Here is a 20910-nt window from a genome sequence, read left to right on the forward strand (position 1 = left end):
TCCTCCCTGCATAGTCATCGCTAAGAACTATGTGTAAATAGCGATGACTATGCAGGGAGGAAGTGGGGGAGAGCACCTTATTGTCGCCCCAAAGCCTGGAAGAAATCATTAACATAAGGAAAGAATATAAGATTTCTCAAAAACAAGATCATTAAAATGAGGCATACAGGTAGGACTGGTGTAACATTTCTATTACCTGTATGCCCATATTAATAGGTCATATGCATCCCAGGGGGTGACACATTCCCTTTGAATTCCCCCTATGTAAATTGAACATTGACTCTATTTCCATTCTATAAAAATAGTGGTCACACATGTTCTCTCTCAATCCATTCGCATGTGACTTTAGAACCCCAGTTCATAGGATTGGGAAGAGTTTTTATATCGATCTTACATTTATTGTCTTTTGCAAGGGTATTTAATAGATGCTTTCTATGAATATTTTAAAGTGAACCTCTAGCCATAGATTAGGGGATATGTTACTGATCGCTGATGGTCTGACCACTAGGACCCCCAGTGATTTCAAGAACGTGGCTCTGCGAACCTTTTGTTCATTAACTCTACATGGGACTGCCAGAGGTTACCTTAGGAAGTCTTATAGAGAACAGAAAAAGTAGAGGTACACATGCTCAACTTACACTGCATTCATATAAGGTTCTCCAGAAACTTTTTGGGATCGCTGGGGGTGGGGGTTCTAGCAGTTAGACGCCAAGCATTCAATAAATTCAAAGTTTTGGTGCAAACTCTTAAAGGCATCTTTTCTAACTTCAAGAAGGATGATATCACAGCACACAGATTTCCCTGATTCAAATTTCCATCAGTTTTGTGACTTCCTAGCTGCTGTTGCAATTACTGTAATACTTCCAGTAAATCATTGGACAGTGTTGATTGTTTTTGCATAGCATTCTTATCAATATACTATACCTGCGGACTAGTGCAGTCTCCTGATACTTACAGTGTTGCCTCACTCACCAATCTTCTGTGGCAGGATCCAAGATAGACATAATATTATTGTCAAAAATGATATGCCCCAGTTATAGTATGTTTACCTGTAACATAATCTGGGGATATTTTAAAGGGGCAATCTCTTTATACAGGTCAGATATAAAATCTTTCCATTTACAGTCTTTCTGTTATGGCAAGGACCTCAGTTATGTTGAAAAATTTCTATTCTGCTTCTGACCTACTTGATGTAGACAAATATATAAGCTATCTTATTACAGGTTATCCAGAGCTATTTATTTATTTTTTTACTACTGGCCTAAGACGTAACAGGAAGTTAATTGATAGCTACCTGTCTGTTGTGCCTGACGCCAGTCAGACCGCTCCTGCCGGCAATTCAGTGGCTTCCACTGACGTCACGTTGACAGAGCAGCGACTTCTCTTAAGCTTTGCTCTGTTGACAGGTTGTGACTGCCTAACTGCGGAAAGCCAACTGTCAATCAAAATGACATTGGCATTTACACCCTGTCAACAGAGCAGCTCTGAAGAAGAAGCTTTGTTGCCATGGAGAAGCTGAATCCCCAGCAGGGTAACCGTTCTGAGCCAGCACCCGGTAGAACAGTCAGGTAGTTGCCTCAGTTATCAACTACCTGACTTTTAGCTTTTAGTCCCATAGTAAAAAAATCCTTTAAGTATCACAATACTAGCATGGCATGAGGATTGCTTGGAACATCTGCCATGGCTGCAGATGTTATGGATGGAGGAAAGAACTAGTTGGTATGTTGGTCATAGATGTGTTTTATGTATGGATCTCTAGTTATAGGAACACCCATCACTAATGTTGTGGAGACAAGATCCATACCAATGTCATGATGCTGTAATCATGATGTAATGACTGAGACTGTTTTGCCAGTCCAGCTACAAGCTTGCTACATAATCATAATTTGGAAAGGCTAGCCTCTATCACCATGATCTAAGTCTATTTACATATCCCACTTTAATTGTATAATAGCAATATCAGTATACCAGCCTTCTCCTCAGACTGTGTCATGTACTCTTAGATGCCAGCAAAACGCGGCCAAGAGTCCACCCTACTTCTCAATGCAGGATGGATTCCTTGGAACTAAAGCTAGAAAAATGTGTGAAAATATTATATTACCTACAGCCATAGCAACTGAACGTAAAACATGCTTCCCCAAATTTTGACTCTGGAAAATTTCATGTGGTTCTTCATTATAAGCAACGTTTGTAATTGGAGGTTAGTGGGCTATGGGTAAAAATGTTAAGCACATACCAATAAAATGTGCAACTGATTTCTGAAGGACTTGGGATGAAAACAATTTAATTTAAAAGCTGCGAGTTTACATTGGTTCAGTAATTTCTTGGCATAATCTTTTAGAGCTGAAAAATGATGAAGAGATTAACTAGATTTATGTTGGCACGGCCAGGTGTGTGCTGGCATGTAAGTAGGTAATAGAAGGAAAAGAGTCATTACAAAGAGCAAGCTTACGGTTTTTACCAATTACCCCAGGCCAAAGATATTACCTGTTCTCCTCATTCAACAGGGACGTATTTGTCCTCTCTCTTCGCTTGTAATTAAATTGAACAAATAATGTCCAAGAATTTTCAACAAAGAATAAGGTTTAGCAGTTTCTGGAAAAGACAAAAGTAGTCGTGTATATTTATACATAGAGGTAAAGCCCAACAAGCACAAAAAGTAAGAAAAACCCATCTCGTTAAAGAATATTCCCTGCTGTGTTCAATCAGAACGTATGAAACAATTTAATGCTTTATCTATTACTCTTAGAATCCAAGCCTTAAATACTTTAATTAAAATGTTAGCTTTCTCAGTGTGTTTTTCTCCACCGAGGACTGATTGTTAATCTTTCGTAATTCCCACCTTGAGTTGCTCTTGCCAGGACTTAAGCACACAGAGACCACTTATGTAGTAATGTGTAACAGGCTTATACTGCCTGCTGGGTAAGGAACAATTCTGTAATGCAGAATTTTATTCGGGATTTTATGGATCAGACAGCTATACTAAATGACAACATCCATGGATAAGCTGGCGGATTTTAATTAGGATACCGTGGATGTAAAAAGCTGAAAGGCTGGATTGTACGAGTGTAAGTAATGGTTCACACTTCCATGTCACAAAATGTCCTAGCTTGGCACTTCATCTCTATTTTTGTATCCTGTAATGTTGCACATTCGGAACAATGACTCTTATTATAAACTCTGGAAAGAAACTTTAATGTGTAGGTGGCTTAACTGTAGATGGATAGACATGTAACAGCATTTAGGACTTGATGTCAGATACACGCTGAATAGGGTTCTGTAATCAAATAAACTTATTCATATAAAATAATAGAATATTGGCATGAATTGTATGCTCCTAGAAATTGAGGTTCTAGATCTAATGCTCATATAGGCTGTTGGATCATCCTCAAATGACTTCTGATTGGGAACATACTAGTTTAAATCTTTACCCGCATTCCAGTCCAATTGCTTCCTATGAGATATATAACATTAAGGTTTTTTTCAAGAGGAGATAATTACTTAAATGATGAATGATGCAATCGTAACTCATGATTAGCAAACTATTTCAGACAAGTGTTTAAACAGGATGAGAATCATGAATGAAATGGTTAAATAGCGATTGTTCCTCTCCTCCTTTTTGCTGGTCTAATCGTGGAACAAGCAATCGCCATTTGCATTACACAATCTTCAGAAGATAACCAAGAATTTTCTTGCTTACCTAAATGACTCCTGTAGCTTTTGTCTTAGGGTAGGTGCACCCGATCAGTAAACGCTGCGGGTTGGACGCTGCCTACTTGTGCAAAATTCAACCCGCAGCGTCCAGATATTACAGCATAGTGGATGGGATTTGAAGAAATCCCATATCCACTATGCATGCACAGACGTACGCGGCTTACCTGAGGAGACGGACATATGGTGCGTCTTTCCAGACCACAGCATGTCTATTTATTTTGCGGAGACGCGAGTCTCTGCAAGATAATTTTCACCCGCGCAATGTATTGGACATGTGCTGCATCCAAAGCGCTGCCAATTCCTGAACGTCTGCACATACCCTTATAAAAAGGCTGTGAAATGCATTGACTAATAAACTACTTCCTCTTATTCACCACCATCCTGTGTTAACAATCATCTGTATCAAGCAATATAGCCATGGATATCCATGGATATCCACAATATTTTATCAATCTTACTGCTAAAGGACATTGTTCCTTCCGCACATGGAGCTGAAGCTGCCATCTTTTACATGCCTTTAAGGAGTTGTGCTTGTCACAACCTAAACAGGTGAGCACGGTTTTACTCTGGTCACATACGTTCTCACTCTATGTGAGCATTGTCCGTACTTTTATCTAGATCAACTTCTTAATCTTGACTCTTTAAGGGTACCGTTACATTTAGCGATGCACCAGCGAATCCGACCATGATACAACCCGGTCAGGATCGCTGGTGCATCGCTAAATGGTCGCTAGTGAGCTGCCAAACAGGCAGATATCGCCAGCGACATAGCAGCGGTCAGCAGTCGTTACTTACCTGTCATATGCGGTGATGAAGATGTCCTCCCCCCTGCGTCCACGCGTCGCTCGTCGGCTCCAGCAGGAAGCCCAGCAGGAAGCAGCTGATGAGAAATGGTCCAGTACGTTCTCGCGTGATCAGCGATAACCAGCGGGGGAGCCGGTCGGAGGTAAGTATCACACATAGCGATATCCTAGCAATATTGCTGTTGCGTCACAAAATCAGTGACGCTTTAGCGATATCGCTAGCGATCTCGCTGTGTGTAACGGGGGCTTAAGGGTACCTTAATATCGACACTGATACTGATCTACAGGGAAACCACATGCACTAAAGTCATAAGGACCAAGTCATCAATCAATTTTAGCAAGAAATCTCAGCATTCTTAAACATTTCATAACTTTTGCCATTTTTAAGTTATTGTCGGCCAACTATGCTATCTATTTGAAAAGTGGGTGAAGCTTAGCTGGAAAGTGGCGTGGCTGAGTTTGAGTGACAAATTAATTATAATTAATCGCATAAAAATGTTATAAGTTAGAATAAGTTAGAACATAAATTGTACTCTACATTGTATTCCTACAGTTAGCAAATGTGTGAACAGTCACAAACACAAATGTACCCAAAGTTATACAAATCTATGTGCCAAATAAAGTTCCCTACATGGACATTGTAAAGGGTTCAGTGCATTAAGGAACATAAATCATATAGCAAAAATGTACACAAGAACCATGAATATCAGACAAATATCAATTTTTTATGTATTGCAAAAGTTCATAAAAACATAAAACTTTAAAAAAAAGTGGGAAAACAACAAGGTGGTGCCATATACCCAGCAGTATTGTATGCAGGTAACACAGGTGTAAGGTCACAGATAAATTCTAACCAAAAGATGTCTGATGAGTCTTTGTAATGTTGGTATTAATTTAGTTTAAAGGTACTAGTAAAGGAGTATGAACAAAGACCTAGAATAGTGTGGCGCCCCTGAGGTTTCAGTTGCCACAGAGGTACTGTACCTCCTCCTGAGGTGTGGTGCCCCATCATCCAGGTAAGTTGGAGGTGCCTGACCATGCTCCAACACTTGCATCCCACACAACACAGTAGTTCAGCAAAGCCACATTGCGGCTCCCTGCTTGGAGTGTAGCAGAGCACCTTTGGTGGCTCCCTGCTTGGAACACGAAATGTGCTGGGAGGTGGGTGGAGTTAGATTACATTTCAAGGAGCGGGAAGACTTTAAGTGAGTTAGTCAGTAGTTGATTGAGGAGCTGGAGAGAAGAAGATCCCTAGAGAGAGGGATAGATGGATGAAAGTGCTGCAGCAGATCCCAGTGATCTGGGTCTGCTGGCACGGGAAAGAGGGAACGCGAGAGCGACATAGACTGAAAGCTTGACTCTCCATAGAAGGAAAGGATTAGCACGGAACGTGAGGAGTAAAAGAGAACAGAGAACATGGGTTAGAAGTGAACCCTGCCTAGATGTTCTAAATGCAAGGCTGGGGCCCGGTCCCCGAGGTTGTATGGATACTAATGGTCCTACAGCAGACACCGGTGGAGTAGTGAGCTGTAAATGCACTACTCCCATCTAAGACTTGGGGACACAACAGCAACTTGGATAGTAAGCCGGGACTCAGGAGTAAGGAGTCCCAGAAGCAGGCTACAGCTGTCTGCCGTACAAGTATTGTTCTTGGGAACATCTGTCAGGAGGAACTCCAGTGTAACTCAGTACTAGGAGTACTTCACACCAAAGGCGCTATAAGAGGAGACGTTCAGAAAGGCACATGTTGGCGGAGTGTTGGAAGGGAGCGTTCCATCTGACCTGGAGGTTGACTGGGTCCCTAACCCGGAGAACACAGCACGAAGGCAGGCACCGGTGTGTACTACAGACTGTGAGTAAAGCTTTGGAAGTACAAGCCCTGGTGTCCTCCATTTATTCCTGCACCAACACACCTGGCGCCGCTACATCTGGGTACCCGCTTCTACAGCACCTGTGCCTTTCCTCTACCCCTACATCTATACTGCCCTGGGACTACAGCTCCACCTGTGGGGAGCTTCACCATCTTGGCTGCAACACACCACCAGTCCCAGTGGATCTGCATGCAGCGTCGGCTTAACATCTCACTTGCCAAATACCACAGGTGGCGTCACAAACTATTCATTTAATCAACTATATTCCACCATTTCAATTCCCCCCCATTACTTGGGCGCCCAGGGCCACGGACCGGGTCACCGCTACTGTGACACATCCCGCCAACACCGGCCCCGTACCAAGTACCAAACATCCCTGGGAGGGCGACCCAATAGCATGTAAATGGACATCACAATGTGCCAACAACTATTGTTTACCTGTGGTGGGAAGTGGTGACAGCCCCAAACGAACCCTGACGTACAATTTTTTGTACTGCCTTCTTCTGGGGTTTGTATTCCAATATAGAATAAAGCAAACATGGGACTTCAAGAGATGCAATCAGAAAATCAAATATGGCTTTATTATAGTGCCAGTAAAGACACTAATCCTGTCATATTTCATTTTCTGATTGCATCTCTTGGAGTGATTGGTAAGTTTCTTTTACATTTGAGTGAAATATATTCCAATCCCAGACCAGAGTACATTTCTTGCAGTGGCACATAGAAGCTGCCTACTGATTAAGAAGCACAAGCCTCCTAATACATTTGGTGCATCCTAATCCAATGCATTATTCATCAAGACTAGTATAAAAAATGCCAGTCTTGAAGAACAGAGGCCTTTATTTTTTCTTTCTTTTCAAGGAAAACAGTAACGCATTCTGTTTCCCAGGGAGCAGTTTACTAAAGACTCACTACACGTCCGCAGGTAGCAGTCAAAATGTGACCAAAATAAGTCTCCAATGAGTGAGAAAACCATAACGACACACATTTTTTTGTAAATCAACATTTTTTTCATTATAATAATGGACAGACACATGTTTTAGCAGGTTAACAGTAGAGTCGAGCGAATTTGATTGGGTCCCTGCTTATAGAACACACAGGCCCTCCACACATGTGTTGTGACAGTGACACAACCGCGACCCATGCAGCTGATCAGCCGGCGCGCTCCATGTATCCGGGTTCCTTCTGCAGCTTATTTGGCAAGTTCTATAGCTTACTGAATAAGCAGGGACCCGATCAAATTTGCTCAACTAGTTAACAGCACTTTACTCGAAAAGCAACATAGCCGTGAATGATCTGTTTAAAAACCTCACTGCAGTAAAACCTAAACTCAGGGTAGTCTTCATAAGCATTTTGGCCACACTGTGCCCACTATGTAAGGACTCAGCCTAATAGCTGAAACTTTGATCTTTTCATAATACACCTTGTGGAGACACAGAGGTCAACGGGTGTTCTATTTCACTGGCTTGAGACCGCATGGATCAGGGATTATCCCACTGAACGCCTGCTCTCCTATTACCATGTGCATAATACTACTCAGACAACACAGTGGGAGTGTAAAACAGTGTGGCAATACTTTATTGATAGAAAAGAAAGGAGAAAAAGTTCCAGCACCAGGCATCCCTTCATTAAAATCTTCAATATTTTATTTTCAAGTTAAGGATAAAACATCATGCGGGGACCCAGCCCCTAGATGCCTGGTGCTGGAACTTTTTCTCCTTTCTTTGTTATTGCTAATGAGTTGTTAACAGCCACTTGTTCCTGGCACCTGTGTTCATCCGGATTCCTGTGGGCATCACTTATCCCCTTCCCTTCTCCTAGTATAATGTTGAATACTTTATTGAACCACAGAACAGGTAAAAAAAACACACAGAACAGTCCCAGAAAAATACACAGGATGGGGCAAAATTACAGTGTCACCCTTCCGCTGATATGCCGGGATTAAAACCAACTGCAATTTCCAGGGCCGGCTACCCCCAATTGTGGCATAGAGAGAGGGTAATGACAAGCTTAGGAAGCTGACAGTCCATTGAAGTTCAGGTGGCTTCTCCGAACATCTCTATGGAGCCAGATGACTGGTGAGTCCCCATCCTAACTTCCTCAAATGGATCTATGGGTTTAGTGATGGTCAATGGAGCAGATCTGCATTCTTTCAGTTGGGGCCATGGTACCCTAAGCTGGCATCCTGTAGAATCTCAAATCTGTGTCCCTCTGGATGAAGCCATGATGTTCTGGCAGCTGTCTTGTAGAGTGTTCTTGGCTGTGGTTTTGTAAATAGTCTCTTGTTCTCTGGATCTCTTGTTACAGAGGCATATCTCTATTATATAGTTCACAACTGTTGTCCTTCAAGCCATCATCCAGAGGTTAAGAGGAAGATGTGATGAGATTAACTGACATTGAGTATTTATAGTTATCTTTCAATGTTTGTATGTCAACAAACTGTATGGCATGGTATAATGTGTAATCAATATATTAGTAAACATCATTGTTCAGTGACCTTGCATCCCTGTTTTGCAAAGATAACAGTAGAGTACACTTTAGGAGCTGATGTAAGAGGTAAATAACAACCATTCATCAATTTACAAATATCATTTCAACCTACAAGAAGAGTCAACATTCAGACTCTTGACCAACCAAAGAAAGAAACACATAAATTCAACTGTCCATAATTCAGACAATAGTCTATGATTCTGGGCCTATGAAATAGATGTCTGGATAATTAAGATTAAATGCTATGTCATCATACACCTGCTTTCTAAAATCCTGCAGGCTACCTAATGGTGGAAATACACAATGCAAGAATCAACATTTTCTTCAAAATATAAAACTGGGTGTAGAAAATAAAAAGAAATACTGTAAATAACTCATGTAAAATGGCATTTAAATCTGCATGTGCTGTAGAAAAGTTATAAAATAAGTTCTTTGTGTTTTAGTTCATATTGTGTCAGTGATACATGCCAGACAAAACAAGCCTCATCCATCTTGTAAGAGCTCCAAAATATTGTGTCGAGGAAAAAAAGATTAGGTATTTTTGTTTAGAAAAATGTGACACTTTCAATAATTTAGAGCTTAAGAAAAAGCTATTTAGTATTTACTGGAACATCAGTTCAGTGGATTTTTCTCCATGGACATAATTATCACAACATGTTCTGTAAACATACATAGCATCACATTTATGTAACTCCTCAAGATCCAGTCACTTAACTTTGCCAATTTCTTCTCAGCATTGGGTGAAAATTGACAGTTGACTGTGATAGTCGTAAATAATTATATTTGTTATTTGGCATTTTCTGGGCTCGGGTTCTATTTACAGCATTTTTTATTACTGTTGAGAATAAATAAATGATTTTTTTCTCCATATAAAGGTATGCTGAAATGTATGCAAAAATGGATTCAAGTTTATCCCAATAATTGAAAAAAATACTATGTTTTGTTGTATATTATTAAATTGTATGATACACAATACTTGTCAATAATATCAAGAAACTTAATCCAGCATGACGTAAATTTGGGCTAAAATAACCTAAAGGTATGATACATGCATATCTGTCCTGTTCCATAAATATTAAATATACACAGTAGTTGTTTGTTTGAACCCGTTGTGGGGATCAAGATTAATCTAGCAATGGCCGCGATTCCTAAAAACTGGCAATTTTCTTGGTCTTGAAGTTAGACGCATGCACCTTTTCATGAATCTGGAGCGATTGATGAGTGGTGTCTCACAACAAGTGTCTGATAAATAGTGAGGAGAAAGAGAATTGGTTCTATCCTAACAAAATATCACAAGGCAAATTTTATCACTTGTAACATCAGGTTTATTAGACATTAATTTTGAAACCCTGCATGTGGTAGAAGACAGGATAACGTATTTATAAAAAGATGTTGTGGCAGTGTGTTCATTCCAGAATTTAGATACAATAGACCTTTGTGCTAGAGTTATTCCACACTCCAGGACAGCAGAAGAAATGCCAACTGTTAAACCCCATCTCACATCACTGATTTTGTGATGCAACAGCGATCTCGCCAGCGATCTCGCTATATGTGACACATAGCGGCGATCGGCCCCCCCGCTGGATATCGCTGATCATGCTCGAATGTCCTGGGCCATTTTTTCATCATCAGTGTTTGACCCGACGAATGACCTCGTTGGCGACGCAGAACTCAGGCACGCAGGCTGGAATCATTCAGAAAAGCTGCTGTGTGACAAGGTACCAACGACCGCTGAGGATCGCTGGATGGTTGCTGCATGGCTGAAGAGATCTGCCTGTTTGGCAGCTTAATAGCAACCATTTAGCGATACTAGCGATACTTACCAGGTCGTATCTTTGTCGGGATCGCTGGTGCGTCGCTAAGTGAAACGGGACCCTTACTCACTGGGAGGCAATGAACCTGATAATAACATGCAGGCACCAATCTGTAAACTTCTCTGGTGTAGAAATTGTCTTCACACTAAACCTATGTGCTCCCTCACCCTTAATGTAGCTAATCATGGTGCTGTCCATGGATAGCCTCTTCATTCAAAGTAATAAACCTCTATGCTCCCTTCTGTGGTTGAAATCCTCTCTCTCAGTATTGGTTATGCTCTCATGTAGGTGGGTTGGTGTCTCCCCCATGGTACAAATTACACCAGCAGACTGCTCAAGTTGGAGCTCTTTACATGTTCCCCTATGGTCTTCCCTAAAGTCCTTTGTTCAGTTCAGCTTAAAAGTGAGAGCTGCTTATCAGAACTTGCTAGCTAGCCAAAACGTTAATTTTTCTACCAGGTCCTTTTCCACAAAGGCATACATATTAATGACATTTGTATGGCCGTAAGTCAATTAAGGTGATCAGTTGGCATTTTTACAAGGTAAATGGCATTCCACAGAAACCAGCAAAGAATATCATAATTCCCAACAGTAAGGTTTAGGTTGCACAAATACTTAATTTTGTAAGAGGTTGAAGGACCCATTTTTACCCTGATACATACCATCCATTTCACATATTTGCCTAATTCCACAAAAAAACATCTTTAGACTAAGAGTGTTGGCACAAAATGTAAAACTGAATGGAAAAACAACTTCAGTCCAAATGTTTCCAGTGGTCCAATATTTGGCATTTGTAAATTCAAGTCCAAGTTCAAGTTCAAATTGAAATATTGAGTGCAAGTTGGACTCAAATAGCAATAATGGATCTTTATTTACATGTGTTGACAAATGTCAGTGTTTATCTTGAACTTTTGGGAATTGCATTATTTCATAATTAACCTTTACTCATTGACCTGCAATATTATATAATATTGAGTACGTCAGAAAACCTGGAATAAAAATATGTCTGAATCAATCTCCAGTAAACATTCATTCTTTTTAGGATTTATTTTAATAGCATTACAAAGTGAATAAAATGACATAATGATATGTGAGTTGGGTCATCCATTGTATCATGGCTGTAAAACAAAGAACAGGAAGGATTAGTTGTGAGTTGTAGCCTTTGTGTTATTTGTCAAATTATTTGATTTATTCGAGAAGGTACAGTAATGTTCTGGAAGCAAGACGAGATTAGGAGATATGTTATCCTGTACGCCCAGCATGCAAGTTGATGAACTCTTTGATTAAATAATGTACCAATTTCTTTAGTCAACGTGGAAAATCTGGCCATGGGCTCACAATCTGTGCTTACATCATTCTTTTATTAGAATGTGAGTTCTTATTTCAGCAGTAGCACAAGCAACAAGTAAATTATCTACTTTGGAGTACCGTAGTGTAAACTCCATGTGCTTCATAAACCATCGGAGCTCAGTCTGTTGGTGGCACAAGCGGGATTTAAAGTTTACTCTTTCTAAAGGGTTTCCCTGGCACTTGGCAACAGAAACTGAGAAACATTGTTTCAAAGAAAAACTTTATTTTAATCACTTTATTGGCAGGTTTCCTAGATCCACATGTAAGAGGCTGGCATGAAGACAGGTAACGTATTATATATCCTGGTATACTCATCTCTCATTCACTGCACCACTGGAGAATATCTTGTTAGCAGTCTGTCTTAAGTGTTTATAGTGTACCAGACAGAAAATCTGGAATAACATGGCTTGGAATGTTCTTTGCCTATACTTCTAGAATAATTAGGTAGCATATAATAGACTTTCGGAACTGGCTAGCTACAACTGAGCTTAGATTTGCAGATGCGTGTATATACGCACACTGTTAGCGGCAAGCAATCACATGTGATGATGCTTTGGAGTGTATAGGTTAGCATACGCAAGGAGTGTAGAGGGGTTGAAAACTTTATTTTATTTTTATTTTCTTTGATCTGAATATATTGTGAAATCGTAACAGATTGACGGTAGTTATTGAATACAGCAATCACTAAATAAAGCATCTCCTACTTGTACAGTGGGGCAAAAAAGTATTTAGTCAGTCAGCAATAGTGCAAGTTCCACCACTTAAAAAGATGAGAGGCGTCTGTAATTTACATCATAGGTAGACCTCAACTATGGGAGACAAACTGAGAAAAAAAAATCCAGAAAATCACATTGTCTGTTTTTTTTTCATTTTATTTGCATATTATGGTGGAAAATAAGTATTTGGTCAGAAACAAGCAATCAAGATTTCTGGCTCTCACAGACCTGTAACTTCTTCTTTAAGAGTCTCCTCTTTCCTCCACTCATTACCTGTAATAATGGCACCTGTTTAAACTTGTTATCAGTATAAAAAGACACCTGTGCACACCCTCAAACAGTCTGACTCCAAACTCCACTATGGTGAAGACCAAAGAGCTGTCAAATGACACCAGAAACAAAATTGTAGCTCTGCACCAGGCTGGGAAGACTGAATCTGCAATAGCCAACCAGCTTGGAGTGAAGAAATCAACTGTGGGAGCAATAATTAGAAAATGGAAGACATACAAGACCACTGATAATCTCCCTCGATCTGGTGCTCCACGCAAAATCCCACCCCGTCGGGTCAGAATGATCACAAGAACGGTGAGCAAAAATCCCAGAACCACCCGGGGGGACCTAGTGAATGAACTGCAGAGAGCTGGGACCAATGTAACAAGGCCTACCATAAGTAACACACTACGCCACCATGGACTCAGATCCTGCAGTGCCAGACGTGTCCCACTGCTTAAGCCTGTACATGTCCGGGCCCGTCTGACGTTTGCTAGAGAGCATTTGGATGATCTAGAGGAGTTTTGGGAGAATGTCCTATGGTCTGATGAAACCAAACTGGAACTGTTTGGTAGAAACACAACTTGTCGTGTTTGGAGGAAAAAGAATACTGAGTTGCATCCATCAAACACCATACCTACTGTAAAGCATGGTGGTGGAAACATCATGCTTTGGGGCTGTTTCTCTGCAAAGGGGCCAGGACGACTGATCCGGGTACATGAAAGAATGAATGGGGCCATGTATCGTGAGATTTTGAGTGCAAACCTCCTTCCATCAGCAAGGGCATTGAAGATGAAACGTGGCTGGGTCTTTCAACATGACAATGATCCACAGCACACCGCCAGGGCAACGAAGGAGTGGCTTCGTAAGAAGCATTTCAAGGTCCTGGAGTGGCCTAGCCAGTCTCCAGATCTCAACCCTATAGAAAACCTTTGGAGGGAGTTGAAAGTCCGTGTTGCCAAGCGAAAAGCCAAAAACATCACTGCTCTAGAGGAGATCTGCATGGAGGAATGGGCCAACATACCAACAACAGTGTGTGGCAACCTTGTGAAGACTTACAGAAAACGTTTGACCTCTGTCATTGCCAACAAAGGATATATCACAAAGTATTGAGATGAAATTTTGTTTCTGACCAAATACTTATTTTCCACCATAATATGCAAATAAAATGAAAAAAAAACAGACAATGTGATTTTCTGGATTTTTTTTTCTCAGTTTGTCTCCCATAGTTGAGGTCTACCTATGATGTAAATTACAGACGCCTCTCATCTTTTTAAGTGGTGGAACTTGCACTATTGCTGACTGACTAAATACTTTTTTGCCCCACTGTACGTCTTACACTCTATCGGGAAGCTTGATTTGGTACCCATATTGACCACTACAGGGGCATGAACCAACTGTGCCTCTATTCTATTTGGCTAAGGACTAAATTGTGATTTAAACATCCCACCACGCCACACCCATTGTCAAACAAAAGTAAGAAAAAGTCCTTGTGCTCTCACAATCAGCAGTTTGTGATAAAAGTTGTGAAGGGAAAGCGTGTACAAAGTAGGGTGATCCAATTATAGGAAGATAAAAAGTAAAAGATAGGGTAAAGTGTTATGAATGGGAAACTGATGAGGAAAAACAAGACAATAAGCTAAGTCTTAGATAACCAGAGAAGTTGGTAACTATGCAGATTGCCGATCCCTGATCTTAACCGCACAACTAGAAGCAGTCGTGGAGAGTTCCTACGTTGGTCCTAGACGCCTCATCACAACCGGAGAACTACATAAGCCTAAAGCAGGAAAAGAGGAAAACTAACTGCCCCAGAGCAGACCCCAAAGGAAAGACAGCCCCCCACATGTATTGACGGTGAAGCAAGATGAAAATACAAACAAAGGTAGGAAAATAGGCTGAGCAAACGATGGGGCCCGGCTAACTATAAAGGACAAAAAAGGAAAGACACTGTCTGCAATCTGCCAAAAACAACCTACAAAAATATTGTCCAACACTTCTGATAGCAAAATTAACCCTGAAGTCACTAGACTTCTAAACCTATATCAGCACTCTGAAATATTCTGAGACAGAGCAAAAAAAAGGCCAATCTAATAAGGAACAAAAAGCAGATTGGCAAATACTGATTAATAGGAGTGGAAATTCAGCATAGCCCCAGCAGGGGCAAGCTGATTACACAAAAAACTGATTGACCAACAAGCGCGAGTGTGAACATTAGCAAAAAACAAACTTAACTTGAGAAGACTGAAAGAGAGCTGAAGTCCAGGACCTGAGAAGCAGACTGAATCACCAGCACCTGGATAGGGCGTCGGCTGTCTTATATCCAGTCTGATACTCCAGCGATCCAATCGTTATCTTCCTCATCAGGTGGCAGATCACTACCACTTAAACCAACAGCACTACCTCCTGTCACCACCAGAGGGAGAACGGAAGGGGAACTCTCAACTGGTGGAGCAGAAAATGAGTTCATGACAGTAAAGGGCCTTTCACACATAGCGAGATCGCTAGCGAGATCGCTAAAGCGTCACCGATTTTGTGACAGCACAGCGATATCTCTAGAGAGCTCGCTTTGTGTGACACGTACCTGTGACTGGCCCCCCGCTGGGTATCACTGATCGTGCTCGAATGTACCAGGCCATTTTCTGATCGTCGGCATCCCGCTGGCCTGCGCGCATCGCTGTGTTCTGCGCCGACGAGCAACGTTGTTGGTGACGCAGGACGCATGGACGCAGGCGGAAGTTGTCATCATCGCTGCGGTGTGAAAGGTAACAGCAACCGCCAACGGATCGCTTATTGCTGCTGCGTCGCTGCTGAGAACTGCCTGTTTGGCAGCTCACTAGTGACTATTTAGCGATGCACCAGCGATCCTGACCAGGTCGTATCGTTGTCTGGATCGCTGGTGCATCGCTAAATGTAACGGGACCCTAAGGCTCTCCTAGAGAATAGTGTGGTAATACCTGGTTTAAAAGGTCCAACTGCTACTGCCTCGTGGCTGGGGAAGACCCTCCAGGTAAAATTCACATAACACTTCAAAGTAGGCTACGTGACTGGAAAAGTGTCTCGTGCTACCAAAATAATAGACGGAGGTTCTGTTATTGGATAACAAGTTTATATGCCATAATGGAGTGTTTTTCAAGTATAAAAACAACAATTCACAATCAGTAGTTGATATAATCAAATGAGAGGGCTTATCTCTGACTTTTATTACTTTTGTGTATGGGGCTGAGAACTAATAGGTTCATAGTTAACTACCTGCTTGATCTGCACAGGGATGATCTTTGCTGGCTTAGCCACTGATTCTGCTTTACTTTACTTCTTATCAACAGAGCAGCGTCTTCTCTTTCACTTTGCTCTGTTGACTTCATACTAATTGAAAGCCAGCTCCCCGCAGTAAAGTGGAGAGGAGCTGTCGGTTATTTAGCTTAACATTGGCAGAGATTCCCGTCAACAGAGCGGAAAAAAGATATTTGCTTGGTCGATGTGACAATAGCAGAAGCAGGGGAATCGCTGGCAGGAACTACAGTTGTGGCCAAAAGTATTGACACCCCTGCAATTCTGTCGGATAATACTCAGTTTCTTCGTGAAAATGATTGCAAACACAAATTCTTTTGTATTATTATCTTCATTTAATTTGTCTTAAATGAAAAAACACAAAAGAGAATGAAGCAAAATGCAAAACATTGATCATTTCACACAAAACTCCAAAAATGGGCCAGACAAAAGTATTGACACCCTCAGCCTAATACTTGGTTGCACAACCTTTAGCCAAAATAACTGCGACCAACCGCTTCCAGTAACCATCAATAAGTTTCTTACAATGCTCTGCTGGAATTTTAGACCATTCTTCTTTGGCAAACTGCTCCAGGTCCCTGATATTTGAAGGGTGCCTTCTCCAAACTGCCATTTTTAGATCTCTCCACAGGTGTTCTATGGGATTCAGGTCTGGACTCATTGCTGGCCATCTTAGAATTCTCCAGTGCTTTCTCTCAAACCATTTTCTAGTGCTTTTTGAAGTGTGTTTTGGGTCATTGTCCTGCTGGAAGACCCATGACCTCTGAGGGAGACCCAGCTTTCTCACACTGGGCCCTACATTACGCTGCAAAATTTGTTGGTAGTCTTCAGACTTCATAATGCCATGCACACGGTCAAGCAGTCCAGTGCCAGAGGCAGCAAAGCAACCCCAAAACATCAGGGAACCTCCGCCATGTTTGACTGTAGGGACCGTGTTCTTTTCTTTGAATGCCTCTTTTTTTCTCCTGTAAACTCTATGTTGATGCCTTTGCCCAAAAAGCTCTACTTTTGTCTCATCTGACCAGAGAACATTCTTCCAAAACGTTTTAGGCTTTTTCAGGTAAGTTTTGGCAAACTCCAGCCTGGCTTTTTATTGTGTCGCGGGGTAAGAAGTGGGGTCTTCCTGGGTCTCCTACCATACAGTCCCTTTTCATTCAGACGCCGACGGATAGTATGGGTTGACACTGTTGTACCCTCGGACTGCAGGGCAGCTTGAACTTGTTTGGATGTTAGTCGAGGTTCTTTATCCAACATCCGCACAATCTTGCGTTGAAATCTCTTGTCAATTTTTCTTTTCTGTCCACATCTAGGGAGGTTAGCCACAGTGCCATGGGCTTTAAACTTCTTGATGACACTGCGCACGGTAGACACAGGAACATTCAGGTCTTTGGAGATGGATTTGTAGCCTTGAGATTGCTCATGCTTGCTCACAATTTGGTTTCTCAAGTCCTCAGACAGTTCTTTGGTCTTCTTTTTTTTTTCTCCATGCTCAATGTGGTGCACACAAGGACACAGGACAAAGGTTGAGCCAACTTTAATCCATGTCAACTTGCTGCAAGTGTGATTTAGTTATTGCCAACACCTGTTAGGTGGCACAGGTAAGTTACAGGTGCTGTTAATTACACAAATTAGAGAAGCATCACATGATTTTTCGAACAGTGCCAATACTTTTGTCCACCCTCTTTTTTATGTTTGGTGTGGAATTAAATCCAATTTGGCTTTAGGACAATTCTTTTTGTGTTTTTTTTCATTTAAGACAAATTAAATGAAGATAATAATACCAAAGAATTTGTGTTTGCAATCATTTTCAGAATAATAAAAGTGCAGGATAACCCTTTTAATATGATTCAAAATAAGCATGTGGAAATTGACCCTATCACCACATTTCTCTCTCATCCTCACAGACAGAATTCTTTTCTGTAAGAGCAGTGAGACTTTGGAACCATCTGCCACATGATGCTCTGGTGATTGATTCATTGAGCAAGTAGGTTATGGATATCTGAAGATGGGATGTTGATCTAGGGACCTCTTCTAACTGGCCATATTTGAAATCGGAAGAAATTTTTTTTCATAATATAGGGCAATTATAATTTAAACATACAGTATATGGGTCCAACTCACCGTAATAGACATCTTTAGGTGTTCACAGCACAGGAAACGCTGAGTCAAGGCATAGAGCAATCACAAAACAGGAGAAAAGACTGCTCAACGAACTTGTGAACAAACTTCTTTCATTATTCACTCAATCATGATGCATCATGATAAATGGTGCGCAGTCACCTGAAACGTGTCGATGTCGCATATCATGTTACTTACATCGCTGATTCTGTTTTATCCTCCACTGAGCACTTTAAGGGATACAGAAAAAAGTTTGTTCACAAGTTAGTTGAGTTGGATTTTCTCTTGTTTTGTGGCAATTATAATTTGCCTCATGGGGTTCCTTTGGATCAACAGTTTAGTTTTATAGACTTGACTTGATGGACCTGTCTATGGCACACCAATTTTGATAAACACTGTGCTTGAATAACAATCTTAACATAAGGGATGTACTCCGGTAGAGAATGCAGTAGATTTCTGTCGCAATTTACTCTAAGTTATTGGTCTAAAATCTGATAAATTTGTTAACTAAGTTCCATCCACTTTTCAAAAAGATGGCAGAGTTGTCCGAAGCTGCATTAAAAATGACAAAAGTAGCAAAAATGCTTCCACAACTATGCATTCCACAGGAAAGTTGCAATATTTCAAACAATTTTTAAGCCAGAAAACTGACAAAAATTAGTTGATGACTTGAGGATGCAGTAATCCAGTCTGATCCTTATTTTCTATGGCTTTCAACATTACGGGAACTTTAGAAATTCCCATGGATATGGGATTGTTGGTTAATACCATTAAAATTAATAGGCCCAGATGATTTGCATCTGATTTGTGGAGCCCACTTTAAATAAAGATCCATTCTAGAACCCAACATATGAAGTACATGCCATAATTTTATACACACTAATTTCTTAGTTTTGTTATTCTTATTTTTGCCCTCAAAATGATTTCAGTTTGTTTCATAATGGATTTGTATAGATTATTGGTGAGATTTAAAGGTGGAAAAAGGTTTTACATGCTCCCTCTCTGTATCATATTTTTACATGACAACAACCTGGAATTTTGACAGGGATGTGTAGACTTTTAACATCCACTATAAGTCAGTGGGGTCCATCATATGATGTATGTGGCCCAACTTTGAGTCTTCTAGGAGGACATATATTAACACGAGTGTTATTTTCGATTCAATCATGGTTATAGTGTTTTAATACAAATAATATAAAAGCCTTATAAATCCATTTTTGATTTAAAAAAGCATGGTTATCACTACCTACCTGATATACCCAATAAAAGTTGATAAGTCAGAATTTGTTGAAATCTGTCACGTCCATTTAGAGTGTTTTTGTCATCACATGGATAGATATATTATAATATGGGTTTTTACAATAACAGTTTTAGAAGTTTATTGTTTTAGCAAAATTTGCTGAAGAATAACTATGAGTGTAATTTTTATCTTAGAGCTTAATGAATTGTTGCATTATTCTGTATTTCTTTACTATGGTTTGAAGTTGGTGAAATTAAGATAACTGGATAACAACCAGAACGGGAATGGTAGCAGCATCTAGAGGTCATTATGATAATCATGAGGGTGGTAGCAGCATACAGTATGTTATGATCATTAGTAAGGAAATGGCTCCATAACACATTGTCATGATAAAATCATGGGAACAGAGGCAAGCAGGAAATGTAGACATAAGCAGTGGGGCTAAATGAATAGGCTAACAGAACAAATAGCATTGTAAAGATCTCACAAGTTTTCATATCCATAAACCGTGATTTTTAATTGAGAATGATAGTCAAACTGGAAGCTGAAAAAGAATAAATGATTAAAGGGAAAGATAGGGAATATCATCACTATTCCATTTTGAGTACTTTATTTGCAAAAATTAATTTCTTTAACATAATAGTTAATAATGTCACCTTACTTTTGTTCTGTATTGATCTAGTTTATTGATCTTTGCTGTATAATTTCTTTCAGAATGCATGAATTGTACAAGACTGGCAGCAATAGCAGAGAGGATAAGCAACCTTGAAGCTAAGGTAATAAAAAATCAATAGCCATTATTATATTTGAGGTTTCCATTGTTATTGAAGCTTTACATTTGTCCTGAAACATCTAGAATTACAAGAGCCATAAACTCTTTAGTAAGCATTGTTTCGCTAACTGCATTTCTGGCCAGACAAGTATTTTGCTGCTATATGCTACAATTCAATATGGCATTTAATGACTTGGGGAAGCCAAGACAGTGGACAAAAGACACCTGACATGTGCCAGTGGTGTCTTGGCATAATAATGGAATGAGTTTACCTGTAAATTTGGGCAGTATGGTGACTCAGTAGTTAGCACTTTGGAGTGCTTTGGTCATGGGTTCAAATCCAACCAAGGGTAACATCTGCAAGGACTTTGTATGTTCCCCCCGTGCTTGAGTGGGTTTCTTCCAGATGCTGAGATTCCCATCCACATCCCAAAGACATACAGACAGAGAATGTAGATTTGAAG

At 40.5% G+C, this 20910-nt stretch overlaps 1 protein-coding gene across 1 annotated transcript in view; it reads left to right on the forward strand.

Moving 5' to 3' along the window:
• Positions 1 to 20910, forward strand: part of COL26A1 (collagen type XXVI alpha 1 chain) — a 799303-nt gene that overhangs the window by 626481 nt on the left and 151912 nt on the right. The window contains exon 4 of the mRNA XM_073565618.1: positions 20389 to 20450. Coding sequence (XP_073421719.1) covers positions 20389 to 20450 — 62 coding nt within the window. The remainder of the gene's footprint in view (positions 1 to 20388; positions 20451 to 20910) is intronic.

Source organism: Dendrobates tinctorius, unplaced genomic scaffold (genome assembly GCF_039654945.1).
Source record: "Dendrobates tinctorius isolate UK_male_01 unplaced genomic scaffold, ASM3965494v1 ptg000016l, whole genome shotgun sequence".
Lineage (NCBI taxonomy): Eukaryota > Metazoa > Chordata > Amphibia > Anura > Dendrobatidae > Dendrobates > Dendrobates tinctorius.